The sequence below is a fragment of the Dendrobates tinctorius genome, unplaced genomic scaffold (assembly GCF_039654945.1).
Source record: "Dendrobates tinctorius isolate UK_male_01 unplaced genomic scaffold, ASM3965494v1 ptg000351l, whole genome shotgun sequence".
Classification (NCBI taxonomy): domain Eukaryota; kingdom Metazoa; phylum Chordata; class Amphibia; order Anura; family Dendrobatidae; genus Dendrobates; species Dendrobates tinctorius.
Window position 1 is genome coordinate 1114405 of NW_027362017.1, and position 17571 is coordinate 1131975.

General features: G+C 52.9%; 1 protein-coding gene across 2 annotated transcripts; it reads left to right on the forward strand.

Annotated features, from left to right (window-relative positions):
• Positions 1–201: 201 nt before the first annotated feature.
• ARRB2 (arrestin beta 2) lies at positions 202–16120 on the forward strand. Of its 2 annotated transcripts, XM_073562442.1 has the most exons (15): positions 202–351; positions 4787–4817; positions 5267–5327; positions 7893–7937; positions 8165–8361; positions 8475–8534; positions 8887–8954; positions 13091–13226; positions 13310–13394; positions 13546–13618; positions 13705–13842; positions 13934–14017; positions 14099–14172; positions 14516–14570; positions 14814–16120. In XM_073562442.1, exons 1-15 carry the CDS (start codon positions 329–331, stop codon positions 14908–14910), a joined length of 1227 nt encoding a protein of 408 aa, XP_073418543.1. In that variant the 5' UTR covers positions 202–328; the 3' UTR covers positions 14911–16120. The 2 variants fall into 2 exon arrangements, with proteins under 2 accessions (XP_073418543.1, XP_073418544.1); XM_073562443.1 differs by lacking the exons at positions 202–351; positions 4787–4817 and adding an exon at positions 4866–5188.
• The last annotated feature ends 1451 nt before the right edge of the window (positions 16121–17571 follow it).

Sequence of the window (17571 nt, forward strand, 5' to 3'; positions counted from 1 at the left end):
GAAGGCGATCCCTGTGACTGTATTTACATATCCGCACTCACGCCGCGCTCAGCCAATCACATCGCTCCTTCCCCGTGTCTCCCCCACGGAGATGTCATCAGTTTTCGCACGCAGTGACGTCACTACACACCTTCAGAGGGCGGAGTCACCGCCGCACTGATGACGTCAGTAGGCGTGCCAGTCCTTGGCGGTGTGAGCCAATGAGAATGCACGGCGGAGGGAACGTACGCAGGACTCCGCCCTGTTAGTAACCGTGCGCGCAGCCGTCAGGGGAGGAGAAGAACAGCTCAAAGCGCGGCCTCGCTACAGAGGCGGCGGATCCGTGACGATGGGGGAGCGAGCGGGAACTCGGTGAGTCCTGGCCGGTGGTTTATGCGGCATCTGTCAGCCGCCGCAGTGTGTGCGGTCACCGGCGGTGTGTATACCCTGTACCGATGCCTCCTCCTCCCCCGGCGGTGCCTATACCCTGTACCGATGCCTTCTCCTCCCCCGGCGGTGCGTATACCCTGTACCGATGCCTCCTCCTCCCCCGGCGGTGCGTATACCCTGTACCGATGCCTCCTCCTCCCCCGGCGGTGCGTATACCCTGTACCGATGCCTCCTCCTCCGGCGGTGTGTATACCCTGTACCGATGCCTCCTCCTCCCCCGGCGGTGCCTATACCCTGTACCGATGCCTTCTCCTCCCCCGGCGGTGCGTATACCCTGTACCGATGCCTCCTCCTCCCCCGGCGGTGCGTATACCCTGTACCGATGCCTCCTCCTCCCCCGGCGGTGCGTATACCCTGTACCGATGCCTCCTCCTCCCCCGGCGGTGCGTATACCCTGTACCGATGCCTCCTCCTCCCCCGGCGGTGCGTATACCCTGTACTGATAGCTCCTCCTCCCCCGGTGGTCCTTGCTGGTTAGATTGTTGGGTCATCTGCAGCGTTACTGATCTAGCAGATATTATTGTGGACTGTCGGGATCTACGTCAGTTCCGGCCATTGCTGCGCTGAGAGCTGTGAGCGAGTGACAGATGGGCTACACCTGATGTATGGTGATCTGGCCCTGTCAGGACCGACCCGGCCCACCGATGGCCCTATCCCTGTGATTCTGCTGTATCCTGACTGATGCTCGCCCTGAGGCTATTGTCTGCCTTCTCGGGGCCCTCTGCCTGCCCTGAGCCTCCTGTGTGCCTTCTCGGGGCCCTCTGCCGGCCCTGAGCCTCCTGTGTGCCTTCTCGGGGCCCTCTGCCGGCCCTGAGCCTCCTGTGTGCCTTCTCGGGGCCCTCTGCCGGCCCTGAGCCTCCTGTGTGCCTTCTCGGGGCCCTCTGCCTGCCCTGAGCCTCCTGTGTGCCTTCTCGGGGCCCTCTGCCTGCCCTGAGCCTCCTGTGTGCCTTCTCGGGGCCCTCTGCCTGCCCTGAGCCTCCTGTGTGCCTTCTCGGGGCCCTCTGCCTGCCCTGAGCCTCCTGTGTGCCTTCTCGGGGCCCTCTGCCTGCCCTGAGCCTCCTGTGTGCCTTCTCGGGGCCCTCTGCCTGCCCTGAGCCTCCTGTGTGCCTTCTCGGGGCCCTCTGCCTGCCCTGAGCCTCCTGTGTGCCTTCTCGGGGCCCTCTGCCTGCCCTGAGCCTCCTGTGTGCCTTCTCGGGGCCCTCTGCCTGCCCTGAGCCTCCTGTGTGCCTTCTCGGGGCCCTCTGCCTGCCCTGAGCCTCCTGTGTGCCTTCTCGGGGCCCTCTGCCTGCCCTGAGCCTCCTGTGTGCCTTCTCGGGGCCCTCTGCCTGCCCTGAGCCTCCTGTGTGCCTTCTCGGGGCCCTCTGCCTGCCCTGAGCCTCCTGTGTGCCTTCTCGGGGCCCTCTGCCTGCCCTGAGCCTCCTGTGTGCCTTCTCGGGGCCCTCTGCCTGCCCTGAGCCTCCTGTGTGCCTTCTCGGGGCCCTCTGCCTGCCCTGAGCCTCCTGTGTGCCTTCTCGGGGCCCTCTGCCTGCCCTGAGCCTCCTGTGTGCCTTCTCGGGGCCCTCTGCCTGCCCTGAGCCTCCTGTGTGCCTTCTCGGGGCCCTCTGCCTGCCCTGAGCCTCCTGTGTGCCTTCTCGGGGCCCTCTGCCTGCCCTGAGCCTCCTGTGTGCCTTCTCGGGGCCCTCTGCCGGCCCTGAGCCTCCTGTGTGCCTTCTCGGGGCCCTCTGCCGGCCCTGAGCCTCCTGTGTGCCTTCTCGGGGCCCTCTGCCGGCCCTGAGGCTCCTGTGTGCCTTCTCGGGGCCCTCTGCCGGCCCTGAGGCTCCTGTGTGCCTTCTCGGGGCCCTCTGCCGGCCCTGAGGCTCCTGTGTGCCTTCTCGGGGCCCTCTGCCGGCCCTGAGGCTCCTGTGTGCCTTCTCGGGGCCCTCTGCCGGCCCTGAGGCTCCTGTGTGCCTTCTCGGGGCCCTCTGCCGGCCCTGAGGCTCCTGTGTGCCTTCTCGGGGCCCTCTGCCGGCCCTGAGGCTCCTGTGTGCCTTCTCGGGGCCCTCTGCCTGCCCTGAGCCTCCTGTGTGCCTTCTCGGGGCCCTCTGCCGGCCCTGAGGCTCCTGTGTGCCTTCTCGGGGCCCTCTGCCTGCCCTGAGCCTCCTGTGTGCCTTCTCGGGGCCCTCTGCCTGCCCTGAGCCTCCTGTGTGCCTTCTCGGGGCCCTCTGCCTGCCCTGAGCCTCCTGTGTGCCTTCTCGGGGCCCTCTGCCGGCCCTGAGCCTCCTGTGTGCCTTCTCGGGGCCCTCTGCCGGCCCTGAGCCTCCTGTGTGCCTTCTCGGGGCCCTCTGCCGGCCCTGAGGCTCCTGTGTGCCTTCTCGGGGCCCTCTGCCGGCCCTGAGGCTCCTGTGTGCCTTCTCGGGGCCCTCTGCCGGCCCTGAGGCTCCTGTGTGCCTTCTCGGGGCCCTCTGCCTGCCCTGAGGCTCCTGTGTGCCTTCTCGGGGCCCTCTGCCTGCCCTGAGGCTCCTGTCAGGTCTGCTTTGTGTCTCTCCCTCTGTAGGTTGATGTTTTCGTGACTCTCCTTATATGCAGACTATTTCTGGGACATTTCGCTTTAAAGCCTCCACATACAGCGCCTTAAAGGGACTTGTTTTGTCACTGCTGATATTAATCTGGAGTCCCGGTCACACGCTCACAGCTTCTGCTAAATCCTTGTATTTTTCTCTTGCTACTCCCCCCCCGTCATTGTACAGAATGAGGCGCAGGGTCCATATCCTTTCTCCCGCTTGGCCATGTTTGATCTCCTAAAGGCGGCGGTCACTTGGCCTCGATGTCCTCTGACATTGATCCAATGGCTGCCTGGTTATCAGATGGGCCATTGACGCCAGGCGTCTGCAGATCAATCGCTCTGGATCAGGGGGAACACTTATGGTCTGATGCCAGGGCTCCGATACTCCGGCATCTGGAGGGTCCATCGGAGAGCTGACCTGGGGGGGAGCCTTATGTCCCGTGGTGTCTGATGAGTGTACGGCCGGTGTGGTGTCCACACACGATGGCCTCTTGGGTAACTTCACTTCCGGGGACGGTTCCTCTTTTTTTCCCTTCCTCCTTCTGTAATCTTTCTCTGTACTGTGACCGGTGGTGCAGATTAGGGGACTAATCCTAATCCCTGGGGTGCGGAGGGTCCCCCTGTGAGCCATGGCTGTGCTTGGCCTGTGTGAATGTTAGTACACCCGGCGGTGCTCGTTACCTGTGTGGGGGGGGGTGCACGGCTGCATTTACAAGGGAAATTAGCCGTGTTACGTGCGTAGCCAGATGTCCACATGGACGCCTGCAGTACAGAGGCCGGTAGCTCCCTGTTATCAGCCACTAATGAGGCAGGAAGGTCAGTTTCAGCAGAAGACATTGTGGACAGTCCCAGCCGCCATCTTTGTGGCCTCTCCTCGTATAACGGGACACGTGAACGACACCCTGCTCCGCTGCCACCAATCAGCACGCAGCTGTGAGTCTTTCATAGTAGTCAGGTAAAATAAAAGCTGCATTGTGATTGGGTGCTGAGCCTCATCTGTCACTAGCCAATCACAGCTCACCTTTCACTTTACTTGTGTGGTTGACAGAAATGAAAGCTGAATTCGTATTGGTTGCTATTAGAAAGATTTTTGTTCTGTAGCAACCAATCAAAATTCTTCTTTCACGTCTAATCGTCCTATCAATAACCAATCGCAGCACAGCTTTAATTTTACCTGGAGAAATGAAAGCCGTGCTGTGATTGGTTGCTATGGACAGTGACAGAAAGTGGCTCTCGTTGCTATGGGCGGCAGTGACCGTTCTCAGAAGTGAGGCCTCCGATGTCCTCTCCATCTGCTCGCGCCCACGTTTCCCCTTTTCTGTGCAGCGTTACTGCGCGATCAGGAAGGAAACGCTTCGTCTGAGCCTCATGGCATCGCTGCCTTTCTCTAGTTGCACCACATGTTATACTCCAGTCACAGCCAAAGCTGCAGTCACGGCTACATAAAGCCACATCATGGTGTAGTGTGGGGCTCTGCATGGTCTCGCAGGTCTGAGCGGTCACGGTTTTCAAGAACTCTGCTTGCAGTCAGTCAATGGGAAGATCTCGAAACCCCGGGTGATCCGGTAACTAACGAGCCGAGGAAGCTGCAGAAGTGATCTCCCATGATGCAGGGTTTCTGCGGCCCCTGCGGCTTTGGGCCCCAGCAGTTCTATGGAAAATGACGGGTAATAGGACCCTGGGGACACCTGTGCTCGAAAAGCAAAGTCCTATGTAAAATGTCCAGCAGTGACCATGTCGCCACCAAGTGGTCAAATGTCAGTGGTGTCTATAAAATAGATGTGAATTCTGAATTTATTTATTCTTTCTTTGCAGAGTTTTTAAGAAATCCAGCCCGAACTGTAAGGTGAGTGCTCCACAGTGACCGTCCAGCAGGGAAGGGGTTAGCCGGTAATGTTGCAGTCACCATGGTGTCCCCTGTGATCCGCCTGTAGATGGTGCAGCCTCCTCTCCGGAGGCCTGCGGTGGTCCCCAGGGTGCGCAGGGTGCAGGGCGTGGTGAACAGCTCAGGAGAAGGCAGCGGCAGCCTTATCTCCAGAGGCCAGAGATGGCGCTGCTCCCCAGGGTGGGCAGGGTACAGGGCGAAGTAAACAGCTGAGGAGGAGGCAGAGCTCTGCAGGCGACAGATAAGGAGGCATGGACCTGTCTGATCTGGAGAGGATCCGCTGCATCGTGCCCCGGGGCCTCACCGTCTACAAGAAGCAGCTGCGGGACGTGGTACTGACGGGGGGAGACGGCAGGGGGAGCGCCAACCGGCAGGATGTCGGCTTACTAATCTAATGTTGTTTCTTGCAGTTGACAGTGTACCTGGGCAAGAGGGATTTTGTGGATCACCTCGATCGTGTGGATCCTGTTGGTGAGAACATGTTTATCCCATTATTTGCGTGACTGGGGTTTTATATCTTTGTATTCTGTCCTGTTAAGATGAAATAAAAGCCACTAAGTGAAGACTGATTAAAGCTGCAGAACATTTTATATCCTGTATAATACTCCAGAGCTGCACTCACTATTCTGCTGGTGCAGTCACTGTGTACATACATTACATTACTGATCCTGTGATACATCTTGTATTATACTCCAGAGCTGCACTCACTATTCTGCTGGTGCAGTCACTGTGTACATACATTACATTACTGATCCTGAGTTACATCCTGTATTATACCCCAGAGCTGCACTCACTATTCTGCTGGTGCAGTCACTGTGTACATACATTACGTTACTGATCCTGAGTTACCTCCTGTATTATACTCCAGAGCTGCACTCACTATTCTGCTGGTGCAGTCACTGTGTACATACATTACATTACTGATCCGGAGTTACATCCTGTATTATACTCCAGAGCTGCACTCACTATTCTGCTGGTGCAGTCACTGCAGAGGCGTATCTAGGCTTTCTGGCACCCGGGGCAAGAATTTGGTTCGGCCCCCCCCCCCCCAAGTACATATGCGACTTGCACACTTAGCCATGTACCCACGCGCCGCTCTCCCTAATCCTCTCAATGTTCAGTAAAAAACTGAAAGCAGGAAGAGGAGCTCGTTGTCACAAGACCATAGCTATGAAAATCGCATATGAGTGAAGTGTCCATGTGATGACTACTGGAACCTGCAGAGCTAAATCCTGACACTGCAGCGTCTGAATTCTCACAACGAATGCACTGCACACTTTTAGGATTCTCCCTTGCCGATGTACAGTCATGTCAGCACAAGTATGTGATTTGTATAATTCTGGCCACATTCCGACTAGACGTGCCCAGCCTCGCTCAGTTCACTTTCATTGAGTGAGGCCACACATGTCTAGTCGGCATGTGACCGTATGTATGTAAATTACCGGCACGAGAGAATCCTAACAGCGTTCAGTGAGCACTGTGAGAATTCAGAAGTCTGCAGTCACATAGAATGACTGCAGACTCAGCACAGACCTGGACAACCCCTTTAATGTTCCTAACAAATAAAAACATGAGAATTAGTATCACTAATAATATTTACATCCAGGTACCTTATAGATGACGTCGTCTCTGGAGTCGTTCTCCTTTTCTTCTTGTCCCGACCCCATGATGAGTTTTCTCATCCACATCTCGTCTCTGCAGACGTCCATCTTCTCCGGTCTTCTGCAGCAACTCTCCACACGACGCCCTTAAAGATAGAAGTGTCATTATAATGCTCCCAAATAAAAATGTCTGCAATATACTGTCGCCTCACACTATTCCCCTCCCTCCTCATACTGTCTCCTCTATCATCCTCCTGTTCACCATACTGTCTCCTCATATATTTACCCCCTCACTCTCTATACTGTCTGCTCACACACACCCCCGACTCCCCATACTGTGTCTGCACACATCCCATCACCCTCACTCCCCATACTGTGCCCACATTCATTCACCCGTTCGCACCCCTTACTGTCTGCACCCATCCCCCATACTGTTTCCTCATATATGCCCTCATACATACTCTTCATTTTGTGTCCTCAAATCTCCCCACACACGTTAAATACCATCCCCACTCCAAATCCCCCCATCTCAAATCCACCACACACATTAAGTATCCCCCATCCCCACTCAATAATCCCTAGTCCCTACTCCCAAATCCCCCCACACATTATGCACCCCCTCTCATTAACCCCTCCACTCATTAGCCCCCATCCCCACTCATTAGCCCCCATCCCCACTCATTAACCCCCATTCCCACTAATTAACCCCATCTCCACTCATTAACCCCCATCTTCACTCATTATCCCCCCACTCATTGACCCCCATCCCCACATTAACCCCAACACTTTAACCCCCATCTCCACTCAATAACCCCCCACTCATTAACACCCATCCCCACATTAAACCCCATCTCCACTCATTAACCCCCCACTTTAATCCCCACTCATTAACCCCCATCCCCACTCATTAACCCCCCCCCCATCTCCCATCTTCGGTGGTTCTTCAGCTCCACAGAGGAGCACACTTACCACCAGCGTTTGCTCTGGGCGCCGGGGAGTGACGTCAGCAGCGTGATCGCATGTCATGATCACGCTGCTGACGTCGCTCTGACCCGGCGGTCAGAGCTTAAATTGTACAGGCGTCTGTATAGACGCCAGTACAATTGCTGCCTGGGAGCCGGCGCGGCCTCCTTCTCTGCGCCGGCTGTCAGCTTGTCAGCCGTCACAGAGAACCGCCGACTCTCAGGCCGGGGGGGCGGCAGAACGCAGCCGCCAGGGAGGACACTGCGGACCGCTGCATTAGGCGGCCCGACTGCGCCCCCCTGCTGGCTGCGCCCGGGGCAAGTGCCCCGGCAGCCCCCCCCCTAGATACGCCTCTGAGTCACTGTGTACATACATTACTGATGCTGTATTATATTCCAGAGCTGCACTCCTGTCTATGACAGTATACTTCTGGCTCAGTCCGCTCATCACCTGACTGTATCTTGTCTTGTAGATGGAGTGGTTCTGGTGGATACGGATTATCTGAAGGACCGGAAAGGTAATGCTCCTCTCCCCCGGTCTTGTGTCGGCGGCTCTTACTCCATCGTCCCTTTACTTCCCCAGTTCTTACTTTTTATCTGACCTTAAAGGGGAAGTCAGAACATTAGTCTGTAACTTCCTCCTAAGCTGCTGTGGAAATCCAGCCCGAGCTGCTGCTATTGGGGGCTGCAGTGACAGGTCGGGGTCCCCTCTTCTCCCTCCATCACTTCTTCTCTCCCTCTTCAGTCTACGTCACCCTGACCTGCGCCTTCCGCTATGGCCGGGAGGATCTCGACGTCTTGGGCCTGTCGTTCCGGAAGGATCTGTTCATCTCCACGTTCCAGGCGTATCCCCCACTACCCGAGGAGAAGAAGCCCCTGACCCGACTGCAGGAGCGGCTGATCAAGAAGCTGGGGGAGCAGGCGCACCCCTTCTACTTCACAGTCAGTCCTGACCCTCTTCCTCTGATTTTCCCCCCTTCCCCAGGGGGCTTCTTTTTTTTCTTTTTTTTTTTGGTCACGTTCCTAATTTTTTATTCTCTTTTTTTTTTCTTAAGATTCCCCAGAATTTGCCGTGCTCAGTGACTCTGCAGCCGGGACCGGAGGACACTGGGAAGGTGAGTGACGGGGCCGCTACGTCCTGATCTGCAGGGGGCGCTACTGACATCTGCATCAATCCACGGCCTCGCATGTAACAGGTGTCCCAAGTATCATGGCAGGCGTCACTGACAGCACAACCCCCTGAAATGTGCTAATTAGAATTCTATTATTTTACTTATTACATTTTATTTTTTTTACTATTATATATTATAATTATAGATTTTATTTTATTAAAATAATGATTAATTTGTTTTAAAATATTAATATATTATCTTCTATTAAATAAAATATGTACTACCGTAATATATTTTATTTAATATATATAAATTTTGTAATTAGTTTAACCCTCGGCCGTCTTGTCTCTTTCAGGCCTGCGGCGTCGATTATGAGATCCGTGCCTTCTGCGCCAAATCCGTGGAGGAGAAGATGCATAAAAGGTGAGGCAGGAGCGGTGATGTGCACTCGTCTCGCTGACAGCACAGGGCCGAGCGTCTGTGCCCCGGTAATGCCCGCTGGGACGCCCGTCTGCTGCTCAGTAAAAATGTCCAAACCACTTTTTGATATCTGGTTGACAATGTCGTCCCAGAGGCCGAGGCTGCACCACTGAGACATCCGCAGCACACTCTATTCAGAATAGGTGGGACATGCACATTGATGCCGAAGGCGACCTGAAGCCGCGCGGTCTGCTGGATCCCAATACGGGAGATGCTGATTGAGCGTCTCAGTGGTGCAGCCTCAGACTGTGGGCCTGTACTTTCTACAGATGATATCTCGGCCTAGAAGGCAGATAATAAATGAGTTTTCAGGTACTCCCCTTTTTTATTTCATAATGTGTCACAGCAGACCGGTGTATGCACATCTGCCGGCCGACAACCCTCCAAATCTGGCAACCAATATGTCCGCCATTACTTCTTCCATTTGGCGTGATAAGTTGTGTAGGAAGGGATGTGGCGTTCAGGGACACCCGTGCTGACACCAGGTTTTCCTTACACCCTGCTCATTTCTGTAGGGTTATTTGTGATTGCTGTCACATCAGAGGAGAGCGAAATTAAATGGGAAGTCAGACTTTCTGATTGCTGGGTGTCCTGATAGCTTGATTGCTGGGGGTCTTAAAAATGAAGGGAGAGGTTCCAAGTGATCACAGGTCGCTGGGTACTGAGGACCCGCCATTGAGGCTGCTCAGGTCACCCCCACTGTCCAGACTTATAGAAACACACAGGCCATTAACACCAAGAAACTTATGAAGAACTTGCAGTCTTCATTGGCCCCTATCTCCTCCCTCTCATGTCCTGATTCTGCATTGAAGCATTACAGTGAAACACTTCAAGGTGCCCTGAATGAACTTGCACCCCCTATAAATAGAACACCACAACGCAGACGGCGACAGCCCTGGCACACGGTGCAAACACGTTTCCTGCAGCGGTGCTCCAGGTGCGCCGAACGTCTGTGGAGAAAATCCAATCTACACGAAGATTTCATCCATTTTAGTTTATGCTTAGAACATACAACACTGCCCTTCACCTCTCCAAACAAACCTATTTCAACACCCTCATCACCTCACTGTCCAATAACCCGAAACGTCTCTTTGACACTTTTCATTCCCTGCTCAACCCAAGAGTACAGGCCCCAACCACGGAGCTCCGAGCTGACGATCTGGCCAATTACTTCAAAGAAAAAATTGACCAGATCTGACAGGAAATTATCTCCCAATCACCTCATACCATGCACCGTCCTCCCTCCCCCACTACATCTAGCTCACTCTCTGATTTTGAACCAGTCACAGAAGAAGTAAGCAGGTTCCTTGCATCTTCTCGCCCAACCACTTGCACCAGTGACCCATTTCCGTCACATCTCCTCCAGTCCCTTTCCCCTTCTGTCACCCCTCACCTAACTAAAATATTTAACTTCTCTCTCTCTTCTGGTATCTTTCCCTCCTTATTTAAGCATGCCGTCATACATCCACTACTTAAAAAGCCATCCCTCGACCAAAACTGTGCCGCTAACTATAGACCTGTCTCTAATCTTCCCTTCATCTCTAAACGCCTGGTCCACTCCCGTCTGATCCGCTATCTCTCAGAAAACTCTCTTCTCGACCCTCTCCAATCCGGTTTCCGCTCTTTACACTCCACTGAAACTGCCCTCACTAAAGTCTCTAATGATCTAGTAACAGCTAAATCTAACGGTCACTACTCCATGCTAATTCTCTTGGATCTCTCTGCAGCATTTGACACTGTGGATCATCAGCTCCTCCTCACTATGCTCCGTTCCATTGGCCTCAAGGACACCGTTCTCTCCTGGTTCTCCTCCTATCTCTCTGACCGCTCCTTTACTGTATCTTTTGCTGGCTCCTCCTCCTCTCATCTTCCCCTTACTGTTGGGGTTCCTCAAGGATCGGTTCTAGTCCCCCTCCTCTTCTTCTTGTACACTTCCCCTATTGGTCAAACAATCAGTAGATTTGGTTTCCAGTACCATCTCTATGCTGATGACACCCAATTATACGCTTCTTCTCCTGACATCACGCCTGCCTTTCTAGAAAACATCGGCGATTGTCTAAACGCTGTGTCTAATATCATGTCCTCACTATATCTGAAACTGAACCTGTCAAAGACTGAACTCCTGGTGTTTCCTCCCTCTACTAATGTACCTATACCCGACACTGCCATTTCCGTGTGTGGTTCCACTATTACTCCCCAGCAACATGCCCGCTGTCTTGGGGTCATACTTGACTCCGAGCTTTCCTTTGTCCCCCACATCCGATCACTGGCTCGCTCTTGTCATCTGCACCTCAAAAACATTTCTAGAATTCAACCTTTTCTTACTTTTGACTCCGCAAAAACTCTGATTGTTGTAACTCTCTTCTAATCGGTCTACCTCTTACCAAACTCTCCCCTCTCCAATCTGTCTTGAATGCTGCAGCCAGGATCATATTCCTCACCAATCATTACACCGATGCCTCTACCTTGTGCCAGTCATTACACTGGCTACCCATCCACTCCAGAATTCAGTATAAACTTATTACCCTCACCCACAAAGCCCTCCATGGCTCAGCACCACCCTACATCTCCTCCCTTGTTTCAGTATACCATCCTACCCGCGCCCTCCATTCTGCTGATGACCTGAGATTAGCATCCTCAATAGTCAGAACCTCCCACTCCCGTCTCCAAGACTTTACACGTGCTGCGCCAAGTCTTTGGAATGCACTTCCCAGGTCAATACGATTAGTCCCCAATCCCCACAATTTTAAGCGTGCCCTGAAAACTCATTTATTCAGACTGGCCTACCGCCTCAACACATTAACCTAATCTATCCCTGTGTGGCACACCCAAAAGTTTTACCATAACCAGGTTCCCCGCATCATGTTCCCACATGCTTTATGCATCCATTAGCCCTCTGTGTCTGTACTGTTACACACTTAACATTATGGCTGGTCCATACAATCAGGGCAACTGTTACCACCCACCTTTCGTGTCTCCCCTTCTTCCCTCATAGACTGTAAGCTTGCGAGCAGGGCCCTCATTCCTCTTGGTATCTGTTATGATCTATGTGATTATTGTTATGCTGTAATGTCTATTGTCTGTACAAATCCCCTCTGAAATGTAAAGTGCTGCGGAATATGTCGGCGCTATAGAAATAAAATTTATTATTGAGGCAGCTGTGTGGCCGCTGCATTATATACCCCCGCCGTGGTTAGCCGCAGACACGCGCGCTCGCAGTCACACAGGAAGATGTGTAGACGTTGCTGCCGCCACCGCTGGCTGCCTTCCCTCGCTGCCGGTCTCCAGTCATTCAGAAGTTTTTATGAACCCTCTTAAAGGGGCATGACCGGTATAACTGCGTAGGGGTCCCCTTATGTGCGGATCCGCTCGTCCCCCCCCCCCCTCAGCGCTTTGGACCGCTATAATAAAGGTGAATTGTGGGGGGCCCGGAGAGCTTAAAATGCCTGATAACAGAGAGCAGTAGAATGCGATCACCTGGGAGAGGAGCGGTTAATGAAGCAGCGGGGTATTTATAACTTGTATCCAGACGGAAAACAATAAATGTTTAATTATAGAGGGAGATAACGAGTGCGTGATGTGGTGGGTGGGACGGTGAGACCCCCGCGTGGCGTCAGCTGTTCTGGGAAGGTCGTATGCTCGCGTATCTGGCTGCCGGCATGGCCTCAACAAGAGTGATCACTCCTATTGATTTTTCCTCCTGGCAGCTGCCATGAAGGACATCAGAAAAAAGGGTAAAAATAAGTGCGCGGGGAGGGTGGGAGCTTGGACTCGGTGGATGGGAGCATACATGGGGAGGGTGGGAGCGATGTACACCGTGGCTGTGGTATAGGAGACAGCGCTACCATCAACCCAGGAGGCGGCATCTCCCCTGTAACTGGGGATGATACACTAAGCCCCAATTTCTGGGGAAATGCCCCCTTTTATGATCCTATAGAGGAGGGCACAATGCGTAAAATAAATGAATTTTGTGAGCGGACACATTGTAACAAGCTCAGCAGCTGTGTAAGCGCGGCGCTGAATAGCAGAATCGGTCGTGTTGCCGCTATCAGACAAGTCGTCCTGTGTTTCCTCTGTAGGAACTCCGTGCGTCTGGTCATCAGGAAGGTGCAGTTCGCCCCCGAGAAGGCTGGACCGCAGCCCGTAGCGGAGACCACCAGGCATTTCCTGATGTCTGACAGATCCCTGCACCTGGAGGCCTCGCTTGATAAGGAGGTACTAGGGGGGCTAGCAGTGGTGCATTATGGGATGTTTCGTTTCCTGTTTTCCCCCTCCCTAACACTTGTGTGCCTTTCCAGCTGTACTACCACGGGGAGCCCATCAATGTGAACGTGCACGTAACCAACAACAGCAGCAAGACGGTGAAGAAGGTGAAAGTATCCGGTATGTGCCGCGGTCTGCCACTCTAGGAGACCCCCTCCGACCATTGAAGTCCCCCATTCTGGCGCTCAGTAGGGGTGTCAGCGGTCATACCCCTCGAAGTATCCACTATGGCAGTGGTGCTCTTATTAACCCTTGTGTGTTTCCCCTCCAGTCCGGCAGTATGCTGACATCTGTCTCTTCAGCACGGCCCAGTACAAGTGCCCCGTGGCTCAGATAGAGCAGGAGTGAGTACGGCCCCCCCCCCCCGTGCCCCGGATGTCTCTGCCCGTCAGCCCCCCACGCTCTGACCACCGTTCTCGTTTCTTCCCAGTGACCAGGTCGCCCCCAGCTCCACATTCTGTAAAGTTTACACTCTCACCCCCCTGCTGTCCAACAACCGGGAGAAGAGGGGCCTGGCCCTGGACGGGAAGCTGAAGCACGAGGACACCAACCTGGCGTCAAGTACCATGTGAGCGGCCGCTGCGTGGTGACAGGGCCGGGTGGGGTGGTGGGGTCGTACGGCGGGCGAGGCTTGTAACCTCTGCCTGGTTTCCTTCCAGAGTGAAGGAGGGTTCCAGTAAGGAGGTGCTGGGAATACTGGTCTCCTACAAGGTGAAAGTGAAGCTGGTGGTGTCTCGTGGAGGGTAAGCGCTCGGTCACTGCGGCCATTATAGGTGGGTTGTGTGGTGAGCGCAGAGCTGATATTGCTGCCATGTCTCCTCCAGTGATGTCGCCGTGGAGCTGCCTTTTGTCTTGATGCATCCAAAGCCCTCTGAGCCGGCGATGCGGCCCCTGTCCGGTGAGTGTGTGCAAGCTTCAAAAGCCACCCCTCCCTGTTCAGAGAGTGAGGTGAAGACTCCCCTGATCAGGGAGTGTGGTGAAGGACAAACTTTGGCCAACCCACCCCCGTCCGGTGAGTGTCACTTGCTGCTCTCCACTGTCCGGTGAGTGTCGCTCTGCCCTTCGCTGCTTGTCTGCTGCCATCTTGTGGGGAGAGCATGGTATTGCCTCTGTACTCCTGCAGCATCTACAGGTGGGGTAGACATTTGGAAACAGGCTCCAGACTGGTTTTCCTCCTCAGTAACGCGTCTTGCTGGATTGCCTGAGCTGATCAGTCTGTCTTTGTTTCTTCTGCTTCCCAGAGTTCCCGCAGACAGACGTCCCAGTGGACACAAATCTCATAGAATTTGAAACAAAGTAAGTGAACCCTTCTCTACCTGTGTCTCCACTTGACCCATTAGTCGATTTATTTGGGGGGGACATTGGCTCTGGCTATCGCCTCTTCACGATTGTTAAATGCAGTGTATGGCGAGGGCTGGGCGCTGCCTGTACAGGGCTGGTGCTGGCTGTGTGTACAGCCCACATTCTACCGCCAGTCACTTTTCTGGTCCCTGGAGCGATGCCTTTTATCTGCCGCTGATTGTCTGCTCTTCTGTCCAGTTTCCCTCAGGACGACGACATCGTATTCGAAGACTTTGCCCGGCTGAGGCTGAAAGGGTTAAAAGACGACAAGGACGACGACGAAGCCTACTGCTAGCCAGACTACTGAGGCTTCGCCCCCCTGTCACTAGAGGCTCCGCCCTCTTGCCACGAGCGGAGTCCTTCCCCCTAAGTCATGGAACGGGGAAATCCCTTACAGATTTACGCACCCGCTCAGAGTGCAGCCGAGGGCAGGCAGCGTACAGGTGTATGTATATAGCAAACGCACATGTCGCGCCGGGCTCCGAGACATAGGTGGCGCCACACGGAGGCTCTGTCACTGCACATCGGGAGCAGTGAGCGTGCATGGCCACGACGAAACGATTGTACATAGGACGCGGGACGGGTAGGGGGTGGGGAGGCCATGCTGCCGATCAGGCACCGCACACGTGCAGCGCGATCAAAGCGGCATTTAAAGTGATTGCGTCACTCTCTACGTCTCGTTTATACCGACGATCAAACATTTCTACGAGCGCGTTCACACCTGTTTGTCTGGGGTTTTTTTATATAGATTTTTATTTTTTTTAATTTCTTTTTTTTTTTTTGTTTAGAAATACATATAATTTTTCCTTGCGCGTCCTTTTTCTCGCGGACCCCGGACCGCCTGGTACGCACACACAGCACAGGTAATACTGCACTGCCTTCTCGCACCTTTCTAGAGGCCTCCGCAGGGTTTTCTTTTTAATTGATTTTATTGTGACAGCTGTGAATTATTAGGATCTGGGGGGCAATTTCCGACCTGCAGAGCAGGGGCCCCTCTTAAGGGCCAGTTTTATGTCGTGATCATGAAATTCTACTGGATTTTTTTTTTTTATTTTTTTTTTAGTGGTTGAGGAACTGATGCATTTTGAGTCCTGCTGATACAGGAGGGGCACACGGGGGGGGGGGGGGGGGGGGATTCTGGGGTCTCGGAGAGCTCCAGAACTGTAGGCAACGGCGCCTCCTGTGGGGCAGGGACGACACGCGCACACACACGTCACTCCGAAAAACAATCTGCCAGCCCCTTCTTTAACCACCTTCGCACAATTGTCGGTGCCAGACGTCCCGTCCCCTTCTATTTTTTTTTTTTTTAACTTTTTTTTTTTTTTTTCTTCTGCTTTGAGTCGTAATATATTTTTGTCCTCTGATGTAAAAATGATCTTTGTCTTTATCGATAAAGCTCCACTGGTTTAAAGAAAAACAACCAAAACACAAAAAAAAGCTTTTATTTTTTATTTTATGTTTTTGCTACAACTATTTGGTGAGGAGCAATAAATTCTGGTGAATGACGGCCGCCTCCTGCGTCTGGTTACAGCACGTGCCCGAGACTGAGATAAGGAAAAGGACAAAATGGAATAAAAATGGAGACACGTGGCTTCTCCCTGCTCCAGAAAGAGCGCCACATCTGGTCACAGGTTGTGTGTGGTATTGCTGCTGTATTACATTGGCTCAGTCGAAGCACAACCGATGCCTAGTTCTGGGACCTGTGTACAGGAGCGGGGCTGTTTGTTGTTCTGGGTCACAACCGTATTGTACAGAGGTCAATGTAATCCTGTCTCTGATAAGGAGCCTGCTGAAAACTTCCTGAAAAGACAGGAAAAGGTTTGTTAAAGCGACAATTACACGAAGCTCATAATACAGCCTACTGCCAAAGGAAAAAAACTTCCATCAGCAAGCTGTTTAAATTTTTTTTTTTTTTTTTTTTTGCACACATACTATTGATAAGTGAGAATACAAAACTTTGTTATATATCAGAAAGTGAAGCGAAATCTGCTTGTTTATCCTTTAGAACTGATCTTTTATTCTCATTTCAGGGGTAAAATCTGTCTGATTTACAGATTTTCCCATTACTGAGATAGGTGATGACAGTTGGTGCTTATAAAATTCTATGGAGAACTGTAACTGTCGTTATAGAACTTGGCAATGGAATGTCTGTTGGCCCCTAGCTCCTCCCCTTCCATAGAAATTTACGAGCCCCAACTGTCGTTTCCTATCCCAATAACGTAACGTTCTGACTTCACTGAAGACAGAATTAAGAATTTTGAGAATGAGAGATCATTCCAGGAGGAGAGAGAGAGAGAGGCTGATTTCTCAGGATCTATTTTGAAGTTGGTTATTTTTACATTTACTATTGATTTAATGAAATTTTAAAACTAAAATGAGGATTACACTCAAATAATGCGACAGATCATGCATGTCTCTGGCCTGGGGCCAGGGCCTGTTTTAGACAGACTGGGGCCCCAAATGCTGACACATTGCACCATCACACAGAAGCATTCCGGTTGTAGTTACCGGCGCTGAGTTCAGACTGTGAAGTGAGTGTGATCGACAGTATTGTAGTCGTTCTACGCTTGTTTCCCGACCTCTACACCGGCTGAGGAAGAACGATGGGACAGAAGGATCACTATTAGATGAATCTGTCCCCATACAGTATCATGTTATCAGCAGCACATCTGCAGGTTACACCGGGCGATGTGCTGCTGAGAACAAGGATTTTGGTTTTGCCATAAACAATCCAATCACTTGATGAATATGCAGGATTCTGCTTGATTAGCGTAGTGCACCCCGTAGTCCTCCAGTATTGTATAATGGACACCCCATAGTCCTCCATATAGTATAATGTGCCCCATTGCCCTCAGTATAGTATAATGCATTCCCCATGGTCCTCCATGTGACGTGGCATTAGTGAGGACTGCCTCTGTAGGCGATGGGTGGGGTGTGAGGTAGCACGTACATGTAC